The sequence below is a fragment of the Myxine glutinosa genome, chromosome 12 (assembly GCF_964187855.1).
Source record: "Myxine glutinosa chromosome 12, kmMyxGlut1.1, whole genome shotgun sequence".
In the NCBI taxonomy this organism is placed as follows: domain Eukaryota; kingdom Metazoa; phylum Chordata; class Myxini; order Myxiniformes; family Myxinidae; genus Myxine; species Myxine glutinosa.
In genome coordinates this window covers 108610609-108637189 of record NC_136272.1, presented here as the reverse complement: position 1 = coordinate 108637189, position 26581 = coordinate 108610609, and the positions used below count along the sequence as shown (strand labels likewise).

Sequence of the window (26581 nt, the reverse complement as noted above, 5' to 3'; positions counted from 1 at the left end):
GTATGTGTATAGGTAAGGCCGTGTTTCCAATAGTTGAATCTGCGTTGTGTCAATCAAATAAGAAGTAGGCCCATTCTGTTCATTTTGCAGCCTCCCTCTCCAAGCGACACCATTACGTGCCCTCCAGTCTGCTCTATGGCTCTCCCAATTTGTTACATGCCTTTGTTAGCAGCGATCGCTGCCTTAGCACTCGCTCACCGCCACCATAAGCCACGAGGTAAAGCCGGAAAAACGCGGCGGAGCGCCAGGAAGAGGGTGTGGCCACATCACCCAGCCGTCCAAGGCGGAGCCGGTAAGCCCTAACCAGCCAACCAGGGCTGAAGTGACATCACCGACAGGCGTGGCTTTGGGGCCCGCGGAGTGATCGCTTGGTCGAGTTATATAAGCGCGAACGCAAAGCCCTTTCACAGGATTTGCCAGCGAGCACATTTACCAACAGGACTTACTTACCAGAGCGCGCATGAACTTACTGATCGGGAGAGCGCACCTTTGTAAAGCCTTTGCGTGAGAGAGCTCACCTTGACTGACTTGCTGGGAGAACGCGCGTTGCATTGATGGGGCTGATGCAGTGGCGCTTATGAAAGAAGGACCTTGTCAAAGGAGTACATTGGAGAGGGGGCGTTTGGCGCCTTTGTATAGTGCAAATATTATGTACGCAGCGTACCAGCTTCCCCCCGTTATATAAACTGTCCGATCGCGTTCCATTATACGCGGAGCTGCCTGCCGGGTTTTGGCCGCTGGATCGGAGCTTGGCCTGGAGCCGACTGGAGCCTGGACGCGCTGGTGACCATCCACCATCTACAATCCCCGTGTGAGTGTGTACGTTTGTCCTGGGTACTAAGAGTAAGACTGTCTAAGGCTGCCCTGTGTTCTGCTTCTTCCTCTTCCTATCTTGTATATTTCTTTCGTTTCCTCTTCTCCTTCTTGTAAATAATTAATAAACCAATCTTTGTTCTTCCTATTTTCTGGGTTTCCTCTTTATCCGATCGCATTCATCTTTTCTCTAATTGGGTAAACGTGGCACGATTAGAAACCGCTCAGAATCGGGTTTAGTCACATTGTTAACGGCTCAGATCGCGGATCGCTATCCGCTCGGCGTTTCCACCAATATCCGTGGTTCGAGCGGGAGTTATCTCCTTGCTTTCCGGTCGGTGGTAGTACTTAGGTAATTGGACTAAGACTCGACCAACAACCCTACTTACCACCGACCAGAAGGAACGTTATAACCCCCAGGACTCGGGTCGGCCAGATAACAAGACAAGGGAATTTAACCCCCCCTTGATAAGGGGAGAGCCGACGTCGGAGATCCGTAACAATATACAGTGAAACCTTGACTTACGAGTGCACCAACTTACGAGTTTTCCGAGATACGAGCCGTCGCTCGGTCGATTTTTTGCTTTGTGATGCGAGCCGAGATCTGAGTTACGAGCGAGCGAGCTTACGCCACCCGCCACTAGGTGGCCCAGCGAGCGTTCAGTTCACGTGGTTATCTTGCCGTGCAAGCATCTCTGCCGTATCGCTGTTGCTTTGTTTTCGCATTTTGTTTATTTTGGAAAATTTCTTAGTTTTAACCATGGGTCCTAAGAAATTGAGTGCCAAGGGCAGTGCTGAGAAGAAGAAAAGGATGATGTGCTTGGATATAAAACACGTAATCGTCGAAAAACATGAGCGAGGTGTGCGTGTTGTCGAGTTGGCGAGGCCGTACGATCGTAGTACTTCTACGATATGTACGATTTTGAAGCAGAAGGAGTCGATAAAGGCTATAACGCCAGCCAAGGGCATTAAGATTATTTCAAAGCTCCGGACCTCTGTCCATGAAGAGATGGAGAAGTTGTTGTTTGTGTGGTTGACAGTGTCAGTAAATACAGTGAGGAGTGTGAGTAAATACACTTAATAAAACCAGTTTATTTCTTTACATTCTCTTTTATTATGTACAGTATATACGAGGTCGTGCTTGTTTATACATTATTTGTTATTTATAAAGTACATTTTTCTTATTTAAAAACACGTAACAAAAAAAATTGGTGTGGTTTTTGGGGGGCTGGAACGGATTAATAGCATTTCAATTCATTTTAATGGGGAAATTTAATTTGAGAAACGAGCAAATTGAGTTACGAGCTCGGTCACAGAACGAATTAAACTCGTAAGTCAAGGTTTCACTGTATATATATATATATATATATATATAGATAGATATATACAATACAAACAAATACATATGTATGTATTTATTTGTTTATTTATCATTATTATTGAAGGTGTCCCAATAAAATGTATACAGAATTTTATATTTCAAAAAAATTAATTCAATAGCAAAGAGAGGGACGATTTTGTGTTAGTAATACCTAACAGTTTGCATTAGCATGTGATCGAATGACTGCACGTCATCATTAAGCTGTTATGCATGAGGCAGTGTGGAATATCAATTAATATAAAGTCTGTATACATTTAATTGAGAATATATATGACACTGTGTATGTGTATGTATATGTATATATATGAACTGTCAAAGGGAGGATAGTTCTGCATACCCTTAAACATGTGATCTCTACCTCCGACCTCTGATTTCCCAGCCCAAAGCTTTAAGCCACTGTGTTTTCTTGGCATCCATATGAAATATGTACAAGCACTCAGGACGCGAGAGTACTGGCACGTAATCAAATCCTCCTGTGTTGGTGGAAACACACTCCAATTGGTCATATTTGATTGTCATAATCACCGTTCGTGATACTCAATGTAATCATGGCGATTTGAAAGTCATCGGTTCAAACCTTAAAATGGTAAAATCTTAGGCAGCTGATGTTATTTGCCATCGTGGATGAAAATAAGTATCATATTCAACTTTATGTCCTGAAGGAAACAAAGGCAGTGGAATACAGTAGATGTACAGTTTCTTTCTTTTATGAAAGCAACCGACTCGTGTAATTATGCAATCTAAAAAAATTAAATAATTGCCTCATTTTATGCTTTGCCATGCTCTGTGTTGCCCATAGTCATGCACTCGGCTGTGATGTCATAGGTTTGTTTAAAATAAAGGATTTGTGTATTATTCCAACTTCTGCTTTCAAGGATAGCAACTTGGGAGTATGCCATATAGCACCTGCAAAACATGGTGGTCTTGGAATGATTCATTGGCTTTGTGCAACTGCAGTAGTTTCTTTTGGAAAAAAAATAATGAAATAAATCGTTGTTGTTTTTAAGATGGTCGATTGTTACTGTATTTAAGATCTTTTTCTGCATAACCAAATGGAACTCGTGCCCAATACCTCCCAGCTATACTTTGCTGGTGTAATATAACGAAATGCTGCACATTTCACCGCATGTTTGGCAAGAACTCTCATCCATCTTGAAATAAGTTCATGTTTGTACTTCTGCGGGACAATTTGCAACACAAGCTCTGCATCTCTTTATTATCTTCGTTTCTGCATTTTATCTCTCATGGTGCCCTTGCCATCTCGACGTCCTTCATGTGACGTCCTTGTCCTTGTTAAAGCATATCCTGCTCTGCCAAAAGTCTCATTTGAAGTCGAAAATAAGAGTTCTTCCTTGGCTGCCAATACTCTACCTGGTGTGTTTCACACATTAGCGTAAGGCTACCTTAGCTTTGGTCTCTTCTGGGCATTCCTGGCCAGATCTTTTCTGGTGATGTCCGTCCAGCCGTCGTAACATTGGCATGGCTGCTTGCCACAACGCCAGCGTGTAAATTGAGTGCCCAGAAACGGCCTGAACAATTTCACACATTTCGTACAATGACATGTTGCCATGCTGGGAATGAAACTGGGTGTTTTTTTTTACTTTGACTTTTTAATAACAACACGAAAGTTAGAAAAGTTATATTGAGAAAAATTCACGTTCACTGTTATTTGCTCATTCTCTGCATCAACTTGTAACTTGTCAAAAGGTTCATTATCTCCGCCACACGAGGTGGATGGAGGTTATGTTTTCATCCCTGGTTGTTTGTTTGTGAGCAGGATGTCTCAAAAGGTTGTGGGCGGATTTGGACTAAATTAGGTGGACATGTTGGGTGTGCGACAAAAACGAATTGAGGTGCAACAAGATGGTGTAGAAGTAGCACACCGACCTTTGAGCTCTCTAATCTGAATTCGGTTCATTATCCGATTATGAACTGTCTGATTGGTGCTTCACAGACAAAGTGTGTCGTCCCTCGCATGGATGTCAAACCAATTGTCTTGTCTGCCAGCGTTAGTTGGTGGATGTGACAGATTCTACGGTGTCTTTCATGAAGAGTAGGGGAGTTGTCACCAGGACTCTGCACAAATGATAAATTCCTGCCCAAATCAGATGTACTTGAACGTCAGGCCTGGCCAGCCGGTTCATGAAAGACTTGAGATAAATCGTTCACTGACCGACCCCCAAGAAGGTGGGATTATTTGTGGGGGAGGGGGAGGAGTGTTAACTAAGTAGTCATAGTAGAAGTAATAGTATTAGTCGTGGTAGTCGTAGTATCCGTAGTAGTAGCAGGGGCAGTAGTAGTAGTAGTATTCATGACCGACATATGTTCCGTGTGCAGTTGTATACTCGGATTGGCTTCTTTATTGGGCCATGGACCTAAAATCTGGTTTAATCAACGTTTGCTCTGATTGCAGCCAGAACTCCATGTGATTTGACTGCAAAAGTTTCTGTAAATGTCTCATGATTCAGCCATTCAGTAAATAATATAATTGTAACAAGAAAACAAATTGTTTAAAGGTTCATTCTGATTTTATTATTATTATTATTGGCTGGATAGCGTCGAGGTATGCACACTCACATCCGAGTTGTCAAACATGGGTTCGAATTTCGACCAAGCTATAAACTGCTGTCCTGGTGTTTCACTGAAAGGTGATTCATCAATGTGTGCCATCTATCAGATAAAGATGAAGCTTTGGTCTCTGATCTCTCATCTCGAAAGATGAAGCTCAGACTTGGACTCGACATTGCTGTTGGAATCTCAAACTATCCTTGTAAATAAGTCAGCAACACACAGATGTGCTAGGTCCTAGCCTTGTTGTGAAAGTAGGTCAGGGTGATCCATGTTGCAAATTACATCCTGATGTGTGGGACTGTGGGTCACCTCGGTTTTGTCACAATCGAGAACATCTTTTAAAGACAGATAGATTCCGAGCTGGCATTCCAACCTCCACTCATTCCATGCAAATACAGGCCTTCACAAAGGATTTTCATTTGTTTTTGGTCCACAAAGCAGAAGTGACCCCCAATGTTTCCCTCATTGGACAGTACAATAAAAAATTAAAATAGGCATATATATACAGTGCATTCAGAAAGTATTCAGACCCCTTCACTCTTTTCACATTTTGTTATGTTGCAGCCTTATGCTGAAATCGTTTAAATTCATTTTTTCCCTCATCAATCTACACTCAATACCCCATAATGTCAAAGAGAAAACAGGATTTTAGAAAGTTTTGCAAATTTATTAAAAAGAAAAAACTGAAATATCACATTGACACAAGTATTCAGACCCTTTGCTATGACACCTCAAATTTAGCTCAGGTGCCTCCCATTTCTCTTAATCATCTTTGAGATGTTTCTACACCTTGACTGGTGTCCACCTGTGGTAAATTCAATTGATTGGACTTGATTTGGAAAGGCACAAACCTGTCTATATAAGGTCTTACAGCTGACAATGCATATCAGAGCAAAAACCAAGCCATGAGGTCGAAGGAACTGCCTGCAGAGCTCAGAGACAGGATTTTGTCAAGGCACAGATCTGGGGAAGCCTACAAAAAAATTTCTGCTGCATTGAAGGTTTCCAAGAGCACAGTGGCCTCCATAATTCTTAAATGGAAGAAGTTTGGAACAACCAGGACTCTTCCTAGAGCTGGCCGCCCGGCCAAACTGAGCAATCGGGGGAGAAGGGCCTTGGTAAGAGAGGTGACCAATAACCCGATGGTCACTCTGGCTGAGCTCCAGAGATCCTGTGTGGAGAAGGGAGAAACTTCCAGAAGGACAACCATCACTGCAACACTCCACCGATCTGGGCTTTATGGCAGAGTGGCCAGACGGAAGCCAAACAGTTCAATCTTGGTTTCATCAGACCACAGGATCTTGTTTCTCACAGTCTGAGAGTCCTTTACGTGCTTTTTTGCAAACTCCAAGCGGGATTTCATGTGTCTTTCACTGAGGAGAGGGTTCCGTCATCGTACGGAATTAGTTTCCGCTATTCGCGGGATCCGCGTATTTGCGAGTGATAAAATGCGATCTGTTTCTCTATTGGCCCGCAAATTCAGGATTTTTTTTTCTATTCATGGCCAATTTCCACGAATTCGCAGTTTTTAAGGGATCATTGTTTGTGCACAGGGCTGTGCCTCTGATGCAATGCCCACCCTTACGGGTCAGCTCGTACTCATTTTGCCGACCTTGGAAGGATGACAGCCTGATTCAACCCACCTGGTGTTAATTCAAGGGCACAACAGGGGCTTGAACTTCAGACCCTAAGATCCTATAAATATGTATATATATGTATATATGTACAGTCACGTGAAAAAGTAAGTACACCCCATGTAAAGTTTTGACTTTTTCAACATATTTCAACATCCAGCTATTTGATCTTCATTTCAACAATATTAATAGATAACGGTGATATAACATAACAAATATCATGAAACATTTACATTTTGTAGTCCATTGTATAATTTAAATACACATAAATGCAAATTTTGCATGTGGAAAAAGTAATGTACACCCCTACATTTATCACTACTTCAAATACCTAAAATTAGAATCAGGTGCACCAGCTCAGACCTGTCTGGTGCACCAGCACTGTCTGGTGCACCATTTGCACCAGGTGCAAATGATTAGAACATCGTTAGAGAGGATCTTGGAGGAACCTGTCTTATTTAAACCTCAGACATTTAGTTTGGATTGCTCTTTGTTGTTGAAGTGTGCAGCGTCACCATGCCTAGATCAAAAGAGCTCTCTGAGGCCTTCAGTAAGAAGGTTATAGATGCCGACGAGTCTGGGAAGGGATTTAAAAAGATCTCCAAACAATTTGAAATCAATCATTCGACTGTCCAGAAGATCATCTACAAGTGGAGAAGATTCCAAACAACTGCCAACTTGTTCAGGCCAGGCCGCCCCAGCAAGTTCAGCCCGAGAGCAGACTGCAAGATGCTGAAAGAAGTCTCTAAGAACCCCAGAATGTCATCACAGGACCTACAGGTAGCTCTTGCCACTGTTGATGTCAAAGTGCACGAGTCCACCATTAGAAAGAGGCTGCACAAATTTGATCTACATGGGAGGTGTGCCAGGAGGAAACCTTTGCTGTCCAGAAAGTACATCAGGGCAACACTAAAGTTTGCCAATGAACACCTCAGCCAAAGGCCAGCACTTCTGGAACAATGTGCTCTGGACAGATGAGTCAAAGGTAGAGCTATTTAGCCACATTACCAGAAGACATGTTTGGCGAAAACCAAAGACAGCATTTGACCACAAGAACCTGATACCAACTGTAAAGCATGGTGGTGGAAATATTATGGTTTGGGGCAGCTTTGCTGCATCAGGGCCTGGGCAGCTCACCATCATAGAATCCACTATGAATTCTTCATTGTACCAGGGGGTGCTTGAGGATAATGTGAGGCCATCTGTCGGAAAGTTGAAGCTCAACCGAAGGTGGACCTTGCAACAAGACAATGACCCTAAACATACCAGTAAATCCACCAAGGAATGACTGAAAAGAAAGAAATGGAGGGTTCTGGAATGGCCAAGTCAAAGCCCGGATCTAAATCCCATCGAGATTTTGTGGGGGGATTTGAAACGAGCTGTGCATGCAAGAAACCCCTCAAACATCGCACAGCTGAATGAATTCTGCATGGAGGAGTGGGCAAAAATTTCTCCCAGTCGATGTCAGAGACTGGTAGACAGTTATAAGAAATGCCTACTTGACGTTGTTTCTGCCAAAGGGGGCAATACCACCTATTAGAGCCAAGGGTGCACTTACTTTTTCCACATGCAAAATTTGCATTTATGTTTATTTAAATTATGCAATCGACTACAAAATGTAAATGTTTCACGATATTTGTTATATTACATCACCTTTATCTATCAATATTGTTGAAATGAAGATCAAATATCTGTATGTTGATATATGTTGAAAAAGTCAAAACTTTACATGGGGTGTACAGTCATCCCTCGCTATATCGCGGTTCACTTTTCGCGGATTCGGTACATCGCGGTTTTTTCTCGCTAGTATATGTAAAATTATATCGCGGATTTTTCGCTATATCGCGGGATTTTGCGGTATAAATGTATTTTTATATACTATTATTTTAAATATTTTTGTGGTAAAATAAGCATTTTCTAGCCTAAAAAATTAAAAAACGTAAAGAAATAAGAAAAATACAGTATTTAAAACATATTACAAGAAATAAAATACTGTACATAGTGTACAGTAGAAGGGTAGACAAAGAGTCGTGCGTATGGAAAACGCCAGTACATTAATCATCGTCATCACCTTCATCGTCATCAGTACTGCACAGCTAATTCATCATCATCTTCATCACGCAAGTTGTAGTATTGAAGAGCCGGGGCTCTTGCTTGATACGGACGAAATGACGGGCAAGACACAAACTCGTCCGAGAAGATATTTATTCTCAAAACCAACTCGGGAACACTGAAAAGCCCATTTATCGGGCTGCATTATAAAGCACAACCAGAAACCGAAAGCCACGCCTCTCAAGCGTGGCGTGCTTCGGTGAATCGGTGGTCACGTGATCAACAGGTGTAGCTGATTATACCCGCAAAGCGCGGCACGCTTTAGCGGTCACGTGACCAGCCACTCTCGCGCCGGGAATCCCCGCCGGTGACGTCACCGGCTGGAGCAAGGAGATTCTGATGCTGGTCTTGCTTGGGGAACCCATGGGTAGCTACAGTATCTTCAATGGTGAGTACCCATTAGAATTTTATATGTTGTTAAAATTACGTATGTTTAAGAGTGTAAAAAGTGTTTAAGAGTATAGGAAGTGTTTATAAGAGTATGGGAAAGGTTAATAAGAGTGTGGGGAGTTCATAATGCTTTAAAATATATATATAAAAAAAAAAAAATATGGTCGCTACTTCGCGGATTTTCGTTTATCGCGGGGGGTTCTGGAACGTAACCCCCGCGATAAACGAGGGTTCACTGTACTTACTTTTTCACGTGACTGTATATACGTGTATGTATATATATATATATATATATATATATATATATATATATATATATATATATATATATATATATATATATATATATATATATATATATATATTTATATATCATGGCAAAAGCCATGAAAACGCAAAGTACAGCAGTGAATGTAGAAGCAGGTCATGCTCGCGGCTCGTAGATGTTTTTTTGTTTTGTTTTTCTGCACCCCTTAAAAAACCGCGAATATGAAATATATTCATATATTTCACATACACGGTTTTTAAGGGGTGCAAAAAAAATTCACGAGCCGTGAGCTTGACACATTTATAAAACCCATCTTTCACCAACCATGTAGAAAGCAGCTGGACATATGCAAAAAAAACATCTACCAGCCGCGAGCATGAACTGCTTCTACATTCCCTGCTGTTCTTTGCGTTTTCATGGCTTTTGCCATGATATATATATATATATATATATACGTATATACATATATATATATATATACATATTTATAGGATCTTAGGGTCCTAAGTTCAAGCCTCTGTTGTGCCCTTGAATTAACAACAGGTGGGTTGAATCAGGCTGTCATCCTTCCAAGGTCGGCAAAATGAGTACGAGCTGACCCGTAAGGGTGGTGGGCATTGCATCAGAGGCACAGCCCTGTCCACAAACAATGATGCTGATACGAACCACCGCCACCATACTGTATATGTATTTGTTTGTTTGTTCGTTGAGTTATATGCACTCCCAAACTGCTGGACGGAATTAGTTGAAAATTTCTGGTTGTACTCATAATGTGCTTCAGAAGGATATAAGTTGTAAAAAAAAGTCATAGTCCAAGGTAGGGGGAGCACCCAAATTCTCTCTATTATAAAAGTGTATCGTACAGCGCCGCTCACAGTGTGGTGGCTATTACAAGTCATCCCATCCGTAATTCTGGGGACATTAATGCATCTGTAAGGAAGCGTTCTTCGCAAGTGTTTATAATAATGACAAAGTTATAATATACATGTTGCTTAGATTAGGCCAAAAAAATAGTCGAGTTCAGTTTACATTACCAAATAAAAATAATGTAAGTGGTAAAGATTTTTTCATCTTTTCATTTTGTGTGTCATTTGTTGTTATCTTTATATTCGGGTTTCTCAGGGCTGAGTCCTCTCAGGGCTCGAAGTATCCACCTTTGAAGGGTCTCTATTCACAGACTAAGTTGTGGTGTGTGTGTGTGTGTGTGTGTGTGTGTGTGTGTGTGTGTGTGCGCATTCACATTCACCTATTTTCAGTCGAATACAAGATGAAGGCCTCACACTACTTATGTTGAGGATATTGGAATACCTGCCACATTTGGCCAGTTTTGGTTCAATATATGTATATATATACCTCGAGCACCTCTTAACTGGAATGGTGATCAGATACCGTTGTGCCACACTAGCACTCACTGCACAGTGGTTCATGGAACACGGCATTTTAATTCATGCATCTTTCGAAAGGGGCTTTAATGTGGCTCCCTTGTCTATCTGCATGCTTTTTACAGATCTAACTTTACAGATCTTATAAGAAAATAGTTATTTTACCACATTGGAAAATGTATTGTAATAATTATAAAGGTGCATGTACAATCCAATAAGATATATGAGTATGGCTCCTTTTTAGACAGACGGCATGTTAGTGTTCACTTTCTGGTGTTACTCCACTCTGTGCAGCTGGTAGCCAACTGATAATGCTATGATATGGCCATGAAGTCTGGCCTTGTAGGTTGTATGTATATGTTGATATGACCATGTATTCTGGCCCTGTGGGCTGGGGTGTGTTTGTTTGACCATATGCTTTGTTCATTGTGCCGAAGTGCATGGGTATATTAGTTTAACAAGCTTTTAACCTCCGCCACCAAAGGTGGTCGGAGGTTATGTTATCACCCCTGTCTGTCTGTTTGTCCGTTTGTTTGTCCGTTTTTTGTGAATAAGATATCTCAAAAAGTTGCGGACGGATTCGGACGAAATAGGGCAGAGATGTAGCAAATCATACGAAACGATTAGATTTTAGTGAAGATCCGGTTCCGGATCCAACTAGTAGAATTTTTAAAGTGATTCTTCACCATTGGATGATATTGGCAACCAGGTGGAGGTATGCTCTCTAGTTTGGACTGTGCCATTCTAGTTTGGACTGTGCTTTATCTTTATGGTTCAAGTACAGATCCTTAGTTTTGTTATAATGTTTGATTTTTTAAAACCTTTTGTGCATAAAAAGGCTCCCCTCAACAGAGGACAGTGGTCCCCAATGTTTATGGTATGACCATGCATTTTGTCCCTTTGTGGGTGGATGTATGTATTTTACATGACTGAGCTTTTGCCTGAGGGCCAAGGTGCATGCGTATTTTGCTTTGTATTTTGACAAACTTTGTTTGACTGTGTACTTTTGTCTAAGAGCCGAAATAATGTCCTTGGATATGTTTAGAATGTTTGATTTTTTAAAACCTTTTTATACGAAAAAGGCATCTCTCAACATATTAATGCCAGTGGGCCAGAAATGCGTCTGTGGATTGATAACTTTACCCAGGGGGTTGGTTGACAATCCCAATTAAATTGATGTTAAATTAATTGATGCTACGATTCCTCAAGGATTACGCAATAAAGCTGAACCTGGTAGTGTTCACGCAAGAAGGCAGGAAAACGGAAAAATGCTGCTTATAATTAAAAGGGGGTTTATTTATAAAATATCTCAGGAAAATGGTAGACAAGATGCTCAATAAATGGTACAGATCTGGTGGTTAAAGGACACCGATAGGAATGAAAGATTAGAGATATGCAAACATATATTATATACAGAAGATATACATAAGGCCGAACGAGCTAATGGCACCAACAAAAACGAAGACTCGCACAACAAAGGGGCAAGCAAGGACTTGTGGCTGGCATGATCCAGTAGTGTGCAGTTTGCTAGCACACAGGGCTGGTGTGGCTCTGAACAGCGAATGGCAGGAGCGATGTGGTGGAGGGGAGGGATTGTGGTGAAGATAGCAGCCAAGCAAAGGGAAGGGTGTCTTTAAGACATCCTCCTCGGGCAGCAACTAAGACAAAAGAGAGAGAAAGAGAGAGAGAGAGAGAAATAGAGAGAGAGAGAGCGGTGTTGCGTCACTACGTCCAAAGCTAACTGGCGTGCTGAGTGTGGCCACGGCCCTCGTGAACTCTGGGAAAGCCCTCATGCATGGTGAGTCTCTGTTATTGGCCACCCACTGCTCGTGGGTGAGGCCATATTCACTGGGTGGGACGGCCTTGAACAAAAGTGTTCCGCCTTCCTCCAGGGCTCTGCAATTGACCTCGCCACCATGGCTTTCCGTGGCCTGCCAGCCAAACTGTATATAATGGTCATTCCTCCCAAAAGACACTTACAAGTAGCACATACATGACAATCCCAATGCTACATGCCCCCTCAACAGCCAGAAAACTTTCATTACTTGTTGGCGAATCATCAGTGACAGCGTAGACAGAAATGCGCACCAACAAGGCTCCCAAGCATGTATCATGTGCAATGCCAATAGCAGTCAACATAGAAATAACTATAACGGCACTCAGTCGAGAGCATACCTCCGCCTGGTTGACCATATAACTCAATGGTGAAGAATCACTTAAAAAAATTATACTAGCCGGATCTGGATCTTCACCAAAATTGAATCAATTCTTCCTTGTCACATACACAACTTGTCCATCAAGTTGCGTCCAAATCCGTTTATAACTTTTTGAGATATCCTGCTACATATCGTTTTTGGCCCTATCTCCTAATGTTGAAGAATCACTTTGAAAATTCTAGTAGCCGAATCCGGATCTTCACTAAAATCTAATCATTTCGTCCTTGTCACATACGCTACATCTTTGCCAACTTTCGTCCGAATCTGTCCACAACATTTTGAGATATTTTGTTCACAAACGAACAAACGGACAAACGGACAGACAGGGTTGAAAACATATAACCTCCATCCACCTTTGGTGGCGGATGTAAAAATACCCAGTCGTGTCTCAACTGTGATTGGAGGGAATAACCATTGATTGGGTGTATGTGCAATTACAATAACCATTGAGACCTGAGTGCCACATGGACGCCATCTTAGTTTGGAGGTGATGTGCTGGCATAATTTATGCGCATGACGTCAACGTCAACGTCGACGTTTGATTTGCTCCTTTTGTTTAAAAAAACAGTACATATAAATAAATAAAACCATTATATATATATATATATATATATATATATATATATATATATATATATATATATATATATATACATATATATATATATACATACATACATACATACATACATACATACACACATACATACATACACACATACACACACACATGCACACACTATGTATTACCATGCTCTTCCAGCCAAATGAAACTGCATTTTTAATAGTTAAAGTTTCTAAAGTAACATCATGGGACACAGATAAGGTGCAAACGTCTGACAGAGACAAATAATGAATAATTACATGTTCATTTCCTTGTGAACTAATCACGTAATGCTGCGTTGTGGCGAATGTTTTCACATCGGGATCTAAAGTGGAAGTAACAATTGCAAAACAGGGTATGTCCACCTCTGGCAGCAATCACTGCATTGCACCGTCATCGCATTGTCACATTACCGTATGAGCACTCACATCTAAGCCTGGGGAATGGCATTCCACATCAGATTTAGCTTCAGTTCCAGCTCATTGAGGGTCTGTGCCTGTATTTGTAAGATTTTAAACAAGACGATCAATTATTATATCCCAGAGATGCTCAATTAGACTAAAATATGGTGAGATGACAGGCTATGGTGTCATGACATTAACGTTGGCATTGGCAATAATGTTCCTCGTTATAATGGTCACACATGTTGCTGTAATATCTCATTAATGTATCAGATCTGCTGTCAGATTGCCATGGATATGGATCAAGTTGGTACGAAAGGTTTCAACAACATCACCCCACATCATGATACTTCCACATCCAAAATTTGTGGCTTCCTGGTGCAAACTAGGCATATCACTCATTGCGTCTTCCATAGGCCCCTGCACGGTTATCTTGCCTTTCAAGGAGAAATCTGGATTTGGTACTGAACATAACACTTGTACATTGCCTCCTTGTCTATCAGACATCCTGATTTGACCACTGCAAGCATGCTTGCATGTGTCCCGGTGCAAGTATTGCATGCCAAACAGGAACATGAACATATATCTCTGCATCACATAGATGCCTCAAGACATTGTTAACACTTATCCTGCAAGGTCCAGGCAGTGTGTTTGCAGTGATCTGGCCAGTTTGAACCCGATTGCATAGACGGGTCTGGTGAATGTATCGATCCTGAGCGGGAATCGTTATCATGGGAGGTCCACTTCTTGGCATATCTCTTGTTGATCCAGTGGCTTAATAACATCTTCTGAGGTCAAAACAGTTCTATCTCACATTAAAGAACCTTGCAACATGGCTAATGGAAGGCCCTGCCTGAAGGTGTTCAATGATTTGATTCTTCTCAGTTTTTGACAGACATGGCATTGTAATGGATTGCTAAAGAATATAATCAACGTGTTTTTTGGAGGATCCACACGTTGGCATCTTGGGAAGACTGTTTCTAATGTGCTCAGAATGTCTCATGTTACCCCTAAAACTCTGGTTGGATGTGCCAAATGGTTATTGCATGAGGCAATTGATGATGATGATGACCATACCTTTTTGCACTGTGACGATGCATAGGGCTGGCGAAGCAGTTTCTTGGCTATCGGGCACAATCCTGGATGTGTCGCCGCTCCGACACGAGACACTCGAATGGCTCTTTCATCCCAGTAACCTGGTACTCATTTTGCCGACCTCAGAAGGATGACAGGCTGAGTCAACCCACTGGTGTTAACTCAATGGCATGGCAGGTGCTTTAACTCAGGACCTTGTGATCTTAAGCCATCTGCCATAACTGTCAAGCCAACACCAGGCTATGAGGCAATTACATTCCATGAAAATTTGCAATCAGTTGTTCTGCATATCCCTCGTGCCATAAATGTACTTGGAATGGATGCTGGAATAGTCCTTCAACAATTACATTATTAATTCTACATGTTCAGTTTGCATGTTTATGCCTTACAGATATGATGTAGGGGTAGAGCTTGAGTTCAGAAGTGAGAATGCAATACACAGATGAGGATGAGATTTCCAGTTCTCAGGAATGCCGACGGTGGGATTTCTTAGGACTTTCGATAGCAGAATCTCTCACAAGATCAATGTGCCCTTGGTTCTTGATAACACTTGATGGGCGGCCACTGTTGCCTTAATTTTGATTGTTCATACTTCCATGTGCTTGGAAGTACTCCACAAACTGCTGAATGCTTCCAGTGGATGGTCCACTGAACAAAAGTGACAGACATGGCAACCAAGAACGTTCTTCATCAATGAGTGTTCCTCTCTTGGAAGCCATCTGAGCTATCTGGGCGACCATGAACAGGCATGCAATATTACCACACATCTATCTATAATTCCAGTAATCTCTGTACGTTTGTACGTTTGTACGTTTGTCTGTCTGTGACCGCTGTTTCTCGACAACCACGGGTCCGATATACTTTTAACTTGCCAGGTATATTGCTGGGGACCCGAGGATGTGCCTTTTCAAGGTTTCATATTAATCGGACAATTACTTACCGAGCTATGTCCAAAAAACGATTCAACCAATCAGAGAGCAGCGAACGATCGCGTGTGCCGAACGTGGCGGGCACACTCTGCCTCGGATGGCACATTTGAGAGCGTATTCATTTATTTCACGTTTGCAAACTATGTTGGCGTTAAACTATGTTTTACAACTAATAAAAACGAATTTGCGATTCATTCGCTTTCCTGCGCGTTTGTGCACGCGATGGCGATTTCTTTACCAAACTCCGGAAGCCGTTCGCTTTGGACCAAACCATTGCATGTAAATAGAGGGGGGGGATTGTCACCGTACTCGCAAGCCGTTCGCTTTGGACCAAACCATTTCATGTAAATAGAGGGGGGGGATATAATTTTAGATATAGATATAGTACGGGCATGCCCTAGTATGTATAATTGCCACTCTCTTTCCGTCACTGAGGAAGGAAGGCCGTTGGTGCTCCGATGGTTGGCAGTGAGTGCCCTGGAAGCAGTGATGGAAAGAGTGGCAATTCTATATGTGTGAGGGTTGCATGTTTGGTCAGGGTCTCCCAGATAGCTCAGATGGCAGAGCACTGGTATAGTTCACCTGAGGACCTGGGTTCGATTCCTGGTATGTGCATAATCCTGTTCACATATATATACATATATTTATATATATATATATATTATATATATATATATATAATATTCTATACCTTTACTATATATTACCATTACTATATCTATAATAATAAAAGGCAGTGTGTCTTCCATAACTCCAAAACCATGAAACCTAGTGGCCCCAAACTTTGCATGCTTACTTATCGAATTCCAAGGGAGTGCATGAATGAAAACTGGGTGTTTGGGTGTTTTTAAACACCATTTTTGAAGATCATTTATGGGGTGCTCCTAACAAAATATCAGAATAAGCCTTACCAAAATGGCGGTGTGCCATCTTGGGCGCCCTCTGTCACATCACTGGGTTCTTAAGCCGCCATTTTGGTTTTGGCCTATTCAAACGTGCCTCACCTTGGAAGCATTATCTACTTCAATGGACTAATTAAAGGATATAATCGAAATCTGTATTCGGATTTGAGGATCGAATCCTGTATAGTAAATAAGTATCGAAATCTGGAGTGAAATCTGAATAATTTGACATTAGTGGTGATTCTTATAACTAAGCGCATTAATTTACTTATTTAAACAAGGCTGTCATCCCTCCTTCTGCTCTGCCATCTTAATTCATACCTCCAGAGGATAATGTGTCACTTTACTGTACTGGGGCCTGCAATACTTGTAGGAAACCCAAAGATTTGAACCATCTGTTTTAAAATTCCCTCTGAATGACGGACCCAGATGGCATCTATTTTTACAGTATAAAAGAAGTGGTGATTGGCGGGTTGGATCTGCCGAACATGTTCGGCCATTTAAACCAGAAGCAATCATCTTTATATCGCTTGCCAAGCCAGCTGTTCCTTATCAACCGTTTTGTTGGAGTGCTTAAGCCGCATGGTGAGCGCTCTACAATCTGCTTCACAATGGAACACACTGCAGATTCACCATTCTCTAACCTTTCCATTTACTTTATTTATCGTTTTGCTTAAATATTTTTGTCACGTCGTCACCACCAAGAGACACAGAAACCAGCATGATTACGGGTCACCACTATCGCTGGCGGTGCTCGTTTAATCAGCCACAATAGAACCTCCCCTCACGGTTGTTGTTTCCCAACATTGATACAGTACAGTATAGTCACATGTATTCAAAAGTATCCAACTCAATACAAACCATTATCATGACACTTTGTACTGACTTTGTTGCTCAACTTTGAGTGATATTCTTCGATGTTTGTTCATTGAGTTGGGAGTCCGGGAGGAGGCAGGCAAAGGAGTAAAATGAGGGAGGGGAAGAGGTGGGAGCCATGGTGGCAGCTGCCCATGTTATAATATCTTTTAAAATCATATGTGATGTTTGAAAATGACGGGTAATTTGCTATCATGTTTGAACGGGATGTCCGGAGACGCCAGGAGACGGTTACACATTTATAATTAATTTTATCCTTTATCAATTATTTTGTTATTTTCCACCTGTTCTTAGGTATGCAAACCCTCATATTTTATGGTCCTCCCTTCCCTTCTCCTCCGCTCAGGCTACCTTCCATTTCCCTCCTCATGCTGCCTTCCCTTCCCATCTCCTCAGGCTGCCTTCCCTTTTCCTCCGCTCATGCTACCTCCCATTCCCGTCCCCTCATTCTGCCTTCCCCTCCTCTCTCCTCATGCTGCCTTCCCTTCCCATCTCCTCAGGCTGCCTTCCCTTTTCCTCCGCTCATGCTACCTTCCATTCCCGTCCCCTCATTCTGCCTTCCCCTCCTCTCTCCTCAGGCTGCCTTCCCTTTTCCTCCGCTCTTGCTACCTTCCATTCCCGTCCCCTCATTCTGCCTTCCCCTCCTCTCTCCTCAGGCTGCCTTCCCTTTTCCTCGTCTCAGGCTGCCTTCCCTTCCCCTCTCTTCATGCTGCCTTCCACTCCCCTCTCCTCATGCTCCCTTCCCCTATCCTTATGCTACCTTCCCTTTCACTCACACTGCCTTCCCCTCCCCTCACACTGCCTTCACTTCCCCTCAACCTACATTTCCCCCCCCCCCTCCCCACTCCTCATGCTGCCTTCCATTCCCCTCCTCTCATGCTGCCTTCTCCTCCGCTCATGCTGCCTTCCTTTCCCCTCCTCTCACACTGCCTTCACTTCCCCTTCTCCCCCTTCCCTCCTTCCCCCCTCCCCTCACACCTTGCTCCTCCCTCATTCCTCCCTTTCCCCTTCCTTTCCCCTATATGTATATATATATATATATATATATATATATATATATATATATATATATATATATATATATATATATATATATATATATATATATATATACATATATACATAACAATTTGTACAGGAAGGTAATTTGTACAGTAATTTTTGTAGATAACAATTTGCGCTTCACTTCCGCTGAACTTGGGGACGGTGAGTGAGCTTTAGCGTGGCTCTTCCTTTTGTATGCATTTTCTACACATATCACACATCTTACACACATATCACTATACAGTACATACTTGTCTGATATACATGCCTGTTGTTTCTGTCGACTAAGAAGAAGACCTTTGTTGGTCGAAAGCTTGTCGGAAATTAAAGATCGACGTCCTGAAGCTACATCCGCGTCTGAATTAATCTCCCGGTTATTTATTTAATGCAAATGAGACGCCCTGCTCGGACTGTGGAGTTTCTACTATTTCTCACAGTTTTATATATATATATATATATTTATTTATATAAAATATAAATAAATATATATGTATGCCAGCTGCAATAGACATCAAAATAGATTTGCTTGTGTGCTTCAACAAAAGATATAAAAAAGAAATAGAAAGGTCACATTATTTGGGTCAGTTGATAAACCAGAACCATACCTTTTTTGGTGGAATGGGGGAGGGGAGGGGGACAGATGCTTTTCGTTTTTTGTAATAGGACAGATTGTGATGATATCAAAATCAGGAAACATAAAAACTGAATAAATGTCCCAGAAGAAAACCCAGGCTTCCCTGAAAACCATGTTGCTGCTTATTGGGCCCTCACAGGCACGTTCAGGAACGTGTAGTATTGACAGTAGCAAAAGGAAATGATGCGAAGACAATCTGCCAGCACCTTGCACTGCCTGTTGTGTCATATAGCAAGGTGTCTATGACAGGTGCAATTATTCAGTTTAAGTCCAAGCCTCAGAGAGGCCCAAACAACCCTCATGAATAGTGTGAATATTCCACGTTGAGTTCATAGTAACCAACCACAGAGTTACTTGGCAATGGAGGAATGCCACACCACCAATCAAGTTTTTATCTCCGTTACAAACTCCAAACCTTGTCAATCACAACTCAGACAGACCAGATTTTTCTTTTAGGTTTCTTGTTGATATGGGGTTAGCATCTGGAATGTTGGAGAAATCCATTTATAATTCATCGATGCTTGTTTCGACAATATAAAGAAATCTTTAGTTAAAATCAATCAAATTTTTTTTGTACAATTCCCAAATTTTCTGAATGTTTGTTTTCATATCTGCGAGCATTGCAGAGACGTCCATGAATATTTTTTGATGAATGCTCACTCTGTTAAAAACTGCAAAAAGCACGTTCTTTATATTCTTTACAAGATCAAGTCTCATGGAAGAGCAAGGTGACATAGAGTATAAACTAACAGTGGGGCAGGAATGAACGAGCTGAAAAAAAGAGGAGAGAGGGGAAAGAAGGAAACAGCAACTTGGAGGTAAGAGGGTGGGTTAGGCAGGGTCAATGGGAGTAAAAAAGAATATGGGTAAAGGGGTAAAGAACTTGCAAGCCGCTGTGCCAATAACTTCACTTCCTTTGCTCCAGAAGGGGACCACTGTAACGGTCTGTAACGTTTTTATTTTATTATTTATGTATTTATTTATTTATTTATTCATTCATTCATTTATTCATTCTTTAGCCTGGTGTTGGCTTAGCGGTTAGTGTGCCGGCTTGGGATCCTAGGATCCTGGGTTCGAATCCCGGTCGATCGCTGAATTAACGCCAGGGGGGTTGATTCAGCGATTTAGCGAATTAACGCCTGTCATCCTTCCGAGGTCGGCAAATTGAGTACCAGCTTGCTGGGATGAATGATCCCGGTGTGTACCCCGGTTTAGAATAGGTACACCGTATCCCTGCGCATCGTAAGAGCATGACCAAGGGTTGGCGTCAGGAAGAGCATCCGGCCATAAAAACATTGCCTCAAACAGGGAACCATGATTGTCATGGGGCCCGCAAGGCTAACTCCCGCTCTAGCGGGGAAAATGGCCTTAAAACGATCATTCATTCATATTCATTCATTTATTCATTCTTTAGCCTTGATCAATTCCATATGTGATGCCTTTGCAAGATTCTTGGCATCACCTGGCGAGACAGAACACCTATCACCTCAGTCCTAGACCAAGGAATCGTATCCAAGGAATTGAGTATTTCCTGAAGCAAACCCAGCTTCGGTCGTCAGGACACCTCACACCCATGGAAGACCCCCACATAATCCCAAGAGCGCTTTTCTATAGACAACTTAAATTTGGTAAACGGTCACGTGTTGGACAAAGAAAGCGTTATAGGGACGTCCTTAAGTGTACACTCAAGTTTTATGCCATCCCAGTTGTCACCTGCAGCTTGCCACAACATCAGGCCACAAACAGGTCAGCTTGGCGTAATATTTGTTGCAAAGGCCTGGACCACTTTGAATGTGGGAGACTTGCTGTCGAGAGACAGCACAGGCAAGAAAGGAAATCCTGCCAACGTCCAGCTCCGCAAGGATCAGTCTATACCTGTGATGTTTGTGGTGGACGCTGTGGGTCCTGCATTGGACGAAACAGCCATCGCACAACCAACGCACAATGCTTAGTGAGCACGTCAACGAAGGGAAGAGATTCATAGAAAACGACGACTCACACCATCATCATACTTTTTTAAAAGTAATTTAACATTTAAAATGTTTTTTGAGCTGATTTAAACCACATTTTGTTTGATAAAATGTATCTTGCAGCTTATTATGTCAATGGAATTTCCCTGTTGCAGGGTATCCACCTGGCTGGTTGCCAGGTTTTCTGGTGAAGGTTGGGAGGTGAATGTAATTTTACTGTGTCCTCATTGTCTGGATTGTGTCTGTTGCTAGGCAACCATTTTGTTGGTTACTATTAGCTAGAATTGTCATATTTATACTAATCTAATTTGCTTCTTTCTGGACATGTTTTCAAAATGCTCGTCTCACGTTCTACCCCTGTGATTTGGACAGAGATGATACCGATTGCATGTCACCGTAAACGTATTTAATTTGACACGTTGTTAAATTCATCGAGGGCAAATAAATGTTGCAAATGCATAAAATACTCGTAAGCATCTTCATCGCAGAAAGAACAATTGCTAATTTTGAGGCCAGGTATTGCTGGGTGAATGTTGAGGCAAATCACAGCCTTCGGCCTTTCTCCAGGAGGCCAGACAGACACGAAGAGGGAGCGCATGGGGGGTAAAACTGCCTTTCGTAACAGGCAAGCCAGGCAGCTGCCCCTGATCTCAAGATAAAGCTCACACGCTGGCAGCTCCTTTGACGATGTAAAAGCATTGTAAGAGGGAACGCAGCCTTGGGCCTTGCCGGAGCAATGGTAGGTGTTAAGTTTTTTCGCATTAGCTTGGTACTGGGATATGAAGTCTCGATAAGAAATCTTTATATCACGTTCAGTATGTCATTCAGAAACAGTACTGGGACATCCAGTTATTATTTGTAAGCCTTGGACATTGCATACCGGTTATGAGCTATGGTACATCACATCAGACTTGTGCGAGATCAAGACCTATTTTCATTGGCTCCTCGCGGAACATAACATCGTATGCACCACTGTCAATCCAAGCAAATATTATTCATGGTCGATTTTTCTCGTTACTCGAGCGTTTGGCTTCATAGCATCGATCAGAGCATAGCCACCTAGGATGGGCTTAATTAAGGGGTTTAATGGGATGGAATAATAGCTGTGAGGAGAATGGGTGGGGAGGGGGGCAGGGGCCTTTGGTTCTCGACACCAGAGAGGCAAAGCTGGATTGCATCACAACACAAGCATTTTCTCAGGATCAAATGGAAACCTCATCTCTCATTCATCGACAGTATTTTCATTCACCCTCTTATTTTACACTTTGGCATTCCCAGATTACACTTACAGTGAGAATGTTTGAGCTCACAGTTACATCACCTAATGCCATATATGGTTCTTCAAATATTGTATCATGGCATCTTGGGATTAATGAACAGGATCCATACCTGCTGAACCTCTGTTCACCATGTCTCCTCTCTCTCTCCCTATTTTAGTTGCAAGAACAACTCCAAAGGCGGTTGGAGGAAAGTGAGGACACAAGTCAATCTGAAAGACGAGGAAATGAGTCCTCTCTGGGTCCACCCGATGCCAAGCGCTCGCGCTCAGATTGTGTGTCCACAACGGCTGTGGCAAGTGGAGTGTTCCCTCCATGCTCTTCTGTGACATCGACACCGTCGTTAATGCCTGGAGCTACTTCTGTATCTGTGACACACCGCATCGCTGTCAACCAACCTGGGCAAACCATTCACACAACTGTGACCGTGCAACGAGAAGGCGGTGGGCCGAGCAACCAGAGAGATGGCGGCATGGCTGCAGCAGCAGCTGTGGCAATGGGAGATGCTACAACTTGTCCAGTCTTTCCACTAAAGTCTGAGTATCAGACAGAGGGTGAGAACAGCAATGGCGATAGGGGACAGGTAACGAGTTCAGAACTAGATCCAGACCTTGAAGCCATCTTAGATCAGCTTGCAAATGAGCTTGCAGGCTATGATGGGAAGGCTTATGGAAAGATGGTGAATGGAGATCGCAAGCCGTTAGCAGGTTTAGAGGATACAGTTTTTGGTCCCGAAGCAAGCTCTACTCTGACAGGGTCTCCACAGGCTCTGTCGGTTTCTCCAGCCCATCCTATAAAACAAGAGTTTTCTCCAAGCTTGTGCCAGGCCTCGGTCGGATCACCACAGGCCCAGGTGCGGCCTGGATCTTCCGGCCGCCCTACTACGGTTCCCTCACCAGTAGTAGCCTCTCCACCATCTCAGCAGCAACCGACACAGGCTGCAGGCTTCTCACGGCAACCACTTTGTTCCGCCAGTGTCTCTGCATCGGCAATTGCAACTGTTGCTTCACCTGGTTATACTCGCAATATACAAGCCCATGGCTTTGCTGGGTACTCGCCTGGATTCCAACAGCCTTCAGGCCCATCTTGCAGTCCATTTGGACTTAATCAACAGCAGCAGCAACAAGTTCAGCAACGACATCAGCAGCAGCAACAACAACTTCAGCAGCAGCAACAACAACTTCAGCAGCAGCACGGATTTCCTCCTCTCCCAATGCCACACCAGTCCCATATTAGTCAAACATGGTCACCTACTCTCAGTCATCCCTCATCCAACTCGCCTTTTGACTCCAAAAAGCTGGTGTGCTGTGGCTCTGCGGGCCAAAGACCAATGGGTTCTAATCCCAATATGCTGCAAGGTCCCAGACCTGCTAATGGTCACTTGCTTAGTTCAAGACCTAGCCCAATGGGACAGACCCCGGTGGTGGGATCAACAGTTCACGGTGGGCGTCTTAAGTGTCCTCCCTCTTCCTTAGGTCACGTGTCACCCCTAAATAATCTGGCATCTCCACCAGGTCTTACTAGCCCTATAATGCCTTCGCACCCTCAAACTCCGGCGCTCACGACACGCTTGCCTCCCACGGGCCCGTCGTCAGCCTCAACGTCCTCTCCATCACCCGGGCGCCTTGCACATTGTGGTTCGCCAGCCCACCTCACCCATCTAACCCCTGACACATGTCCAAACGTTACATGTGGCCCACACGCATCCGACGGCCTCTCGTACGGGGATACAAAGCCATTGTCGCATTTCGACCCAGCAAATGAAGTAACAAGCGCACCCCTTGGGCAGCAGCCCACACGTGCTTCTCATGGTGGACTACCCTCACATCCTTCTCATCACCCCGCTACACTGCCTCCCCACGCAATATCATCGGCTATAGCAGGCAACGGTGGCAACGCAGCACTCGCGACACTGTTTTGTGGCCCTGGCAGACCTGGAGCGCGTGTCCGAGGAACGCCCGAGTTCAAGAGAATGCTTCTGAGGCGGATGTTGGAGCAAGGTGGCCTGCATAGAAATGCAGTGGGGCAGAGAGGCCTGTCAACACAGGTATGTGCACACCCCAAACACTCCACGAATACTAAAATGACATAATCACTGCCACTAACAGATATGAAGAATATATGAGAAAATCTCAAAAAAATTACAACAATCCCGAGTCTTCAAGTCAGGATTTGAAAGCTTCTGTCTTGAACAAATGTTTCTGCCTCAGCAGCACTTTCCGCAAGACGAAAATTGGATCACATGCACGGCTTTTGGCGAGGCCGGTATACTATGTAACTCCATATTGCATGAGAGCAATTTTTGGATTTGTACAACCCAACACATCATCAGTGATGTCATTGGAGTAGACGCCAAAAGACAACAACTCTTAAGGGGAAATGTGGTGGCTCAACCTGTTAAGCATCAGTCTGGGACATGTTTACCTTTGCAGAAAAAAGATAAAAGTTCAAGACTGATAAAGCTAAACGCATATACTTTCACCAAAAGACATTTTGCCAAAAGCTAAACACAAATATATTTATCATGAAGATTATTCAACTTGCAAGCATTTTAACTGAAGTTTTACTTTCTTTGAGTTTGTCTAATTTCCTGTCCACTGTTTGGCAAGAGGCGGCCATGTTGGAATTATACGCGGATGGATTTGCGATCATTCGCTCGTGGCTGTAACTACCTCTGACCATTGGTATACGTAGTTCTTGATTATGTAATCTATAAGAAGACTGTGATCGTTGTGGCATTATGATAATGATAAAGAGTGGATTTGGGCCTATAGTTTTGATATAATCCCCAAGAGATGGGCGACCAGGTGCTGTGAAGCACCACGTCCATTAATTCCTGTGCAAGTGGATTGGATGGAGTTGGAGTTGAGCCACAATGATGGCTTTGCATTTCTCAGTGAGGCTGCAATCATAGTATGCCTCCGTCCTAGGCGACCCTTAACCCCCACGGGCCATGCCCGGGGTCACACAGCAGTCTCAAAATGATTGCATGCCTCATCTTGTCATTGTTTCCCTCCCCCTCCTTTACTTCGGGCAAGAGGAGGCCGAGGCTCCCTTCGGGAGAGGGTTGTGTACGACAGAGGGGAAAGGAAGAAAAGGAAAAGAGGATGTATGAGGAGGCCCAGGCAGTGTTTTGGTTATGTAGTTTGTAATATCGCAATGGTAGGAGACCGATATGTTTGCCTCCCTCGGTCAAAGATCACGGATGTGCTTCAAACATGAACAGCATTACATTTGAAACTCTGGGACTACAGGCTGGTCCGATACCCTCACCTCTGAAACCATCAACGTTCTCCCAAAAGCAGAGGACGAGATGAATCCTGATCAAGAGAATGACAAATGTCTGAATCAATCACCGAATGAAAACATTTGATTGATATTTTGGTGCCATGGAGCAGTGTGAGTACTTCAACATGACGAGCTGGAACCAAGGCCCGGTTTCTTTGGCTAAATGCCTGCGCTGGGGGTGGGTTGGCGGAGAGTAGCTCGGGCCCTGGGAAAGGCATGCTGACTGCCGCCCTCCTTCACCTTATTTGGCAATGAATTAGGGCAGGAAGCTGAACTCTAGAATTTTTCCACAGAAATTCTTGCCTCACAAAAGTCAAGATCACACACACTTGATGTATACGAGTATGGCTTCTTCTCAAAGCTTCGTTCCCTTTTTACACATTTGTGGAGGCTTCAAATATTCTACATTCTTCATGGTGTCTCATCGAGTCATTAACTCTTACCTGCGGAGTGTACTTCCTTCACACTCATCTTAATTAATATTTATTTATATTTGTCCCCTGGCTTTCTCCTTCTTTATCTGTGTTGTCCTTGGTGGACAAACCGAGAGATGTTATCTTGGGGATTGTGGATAAAACACAAACATATGTAAGTCTACAACAGAAGTTCAAAATACAATCCTGTTTGTTTTTCTCCTTATCACCTGCCAACAATAGGTATCATCAAAGATTACTCATTGGTCTGTTCGAGCAGAACTGACCGGAGCTAATCAACAACAACAACAACCTGATACCGCGCACATCTGCACCTGAAGTGTACACAATTATAGTGTGTACGTGGAACATGATACAGTA

The 26581-nt window shown here is 43.0% G+C and overlaps 1 protein-coding gene across 4 annotated transcripts in view; it reads left to right on the top strand.

The window, feature by feature from the left end:
* LOC137437748 (uncharacterized) overlaps window positions 1–26581 on the top strand; it is a 170395-nt gene that overhangs the window by 99767 nt on the left and 44047 nt on the right. For 3 of the 4 annotated variants that reach the window (XM_068132324.2, XM_068132327.2, XM_068132325.2), the window contains exon 2: window positions 22660–24546. In XM_068132324.2, coding sequence (XP_067988425.2) covers window positions 22660–24546 — 1887 coding nt within the window. Of the gene's footprint in view, window positions 1–90; window positions 812–22659; window positions 24547–26581 lie in introns of all 4 variants that reach the window. The other variant, XM_068132326.2, reaches the window with a different exon arrangement.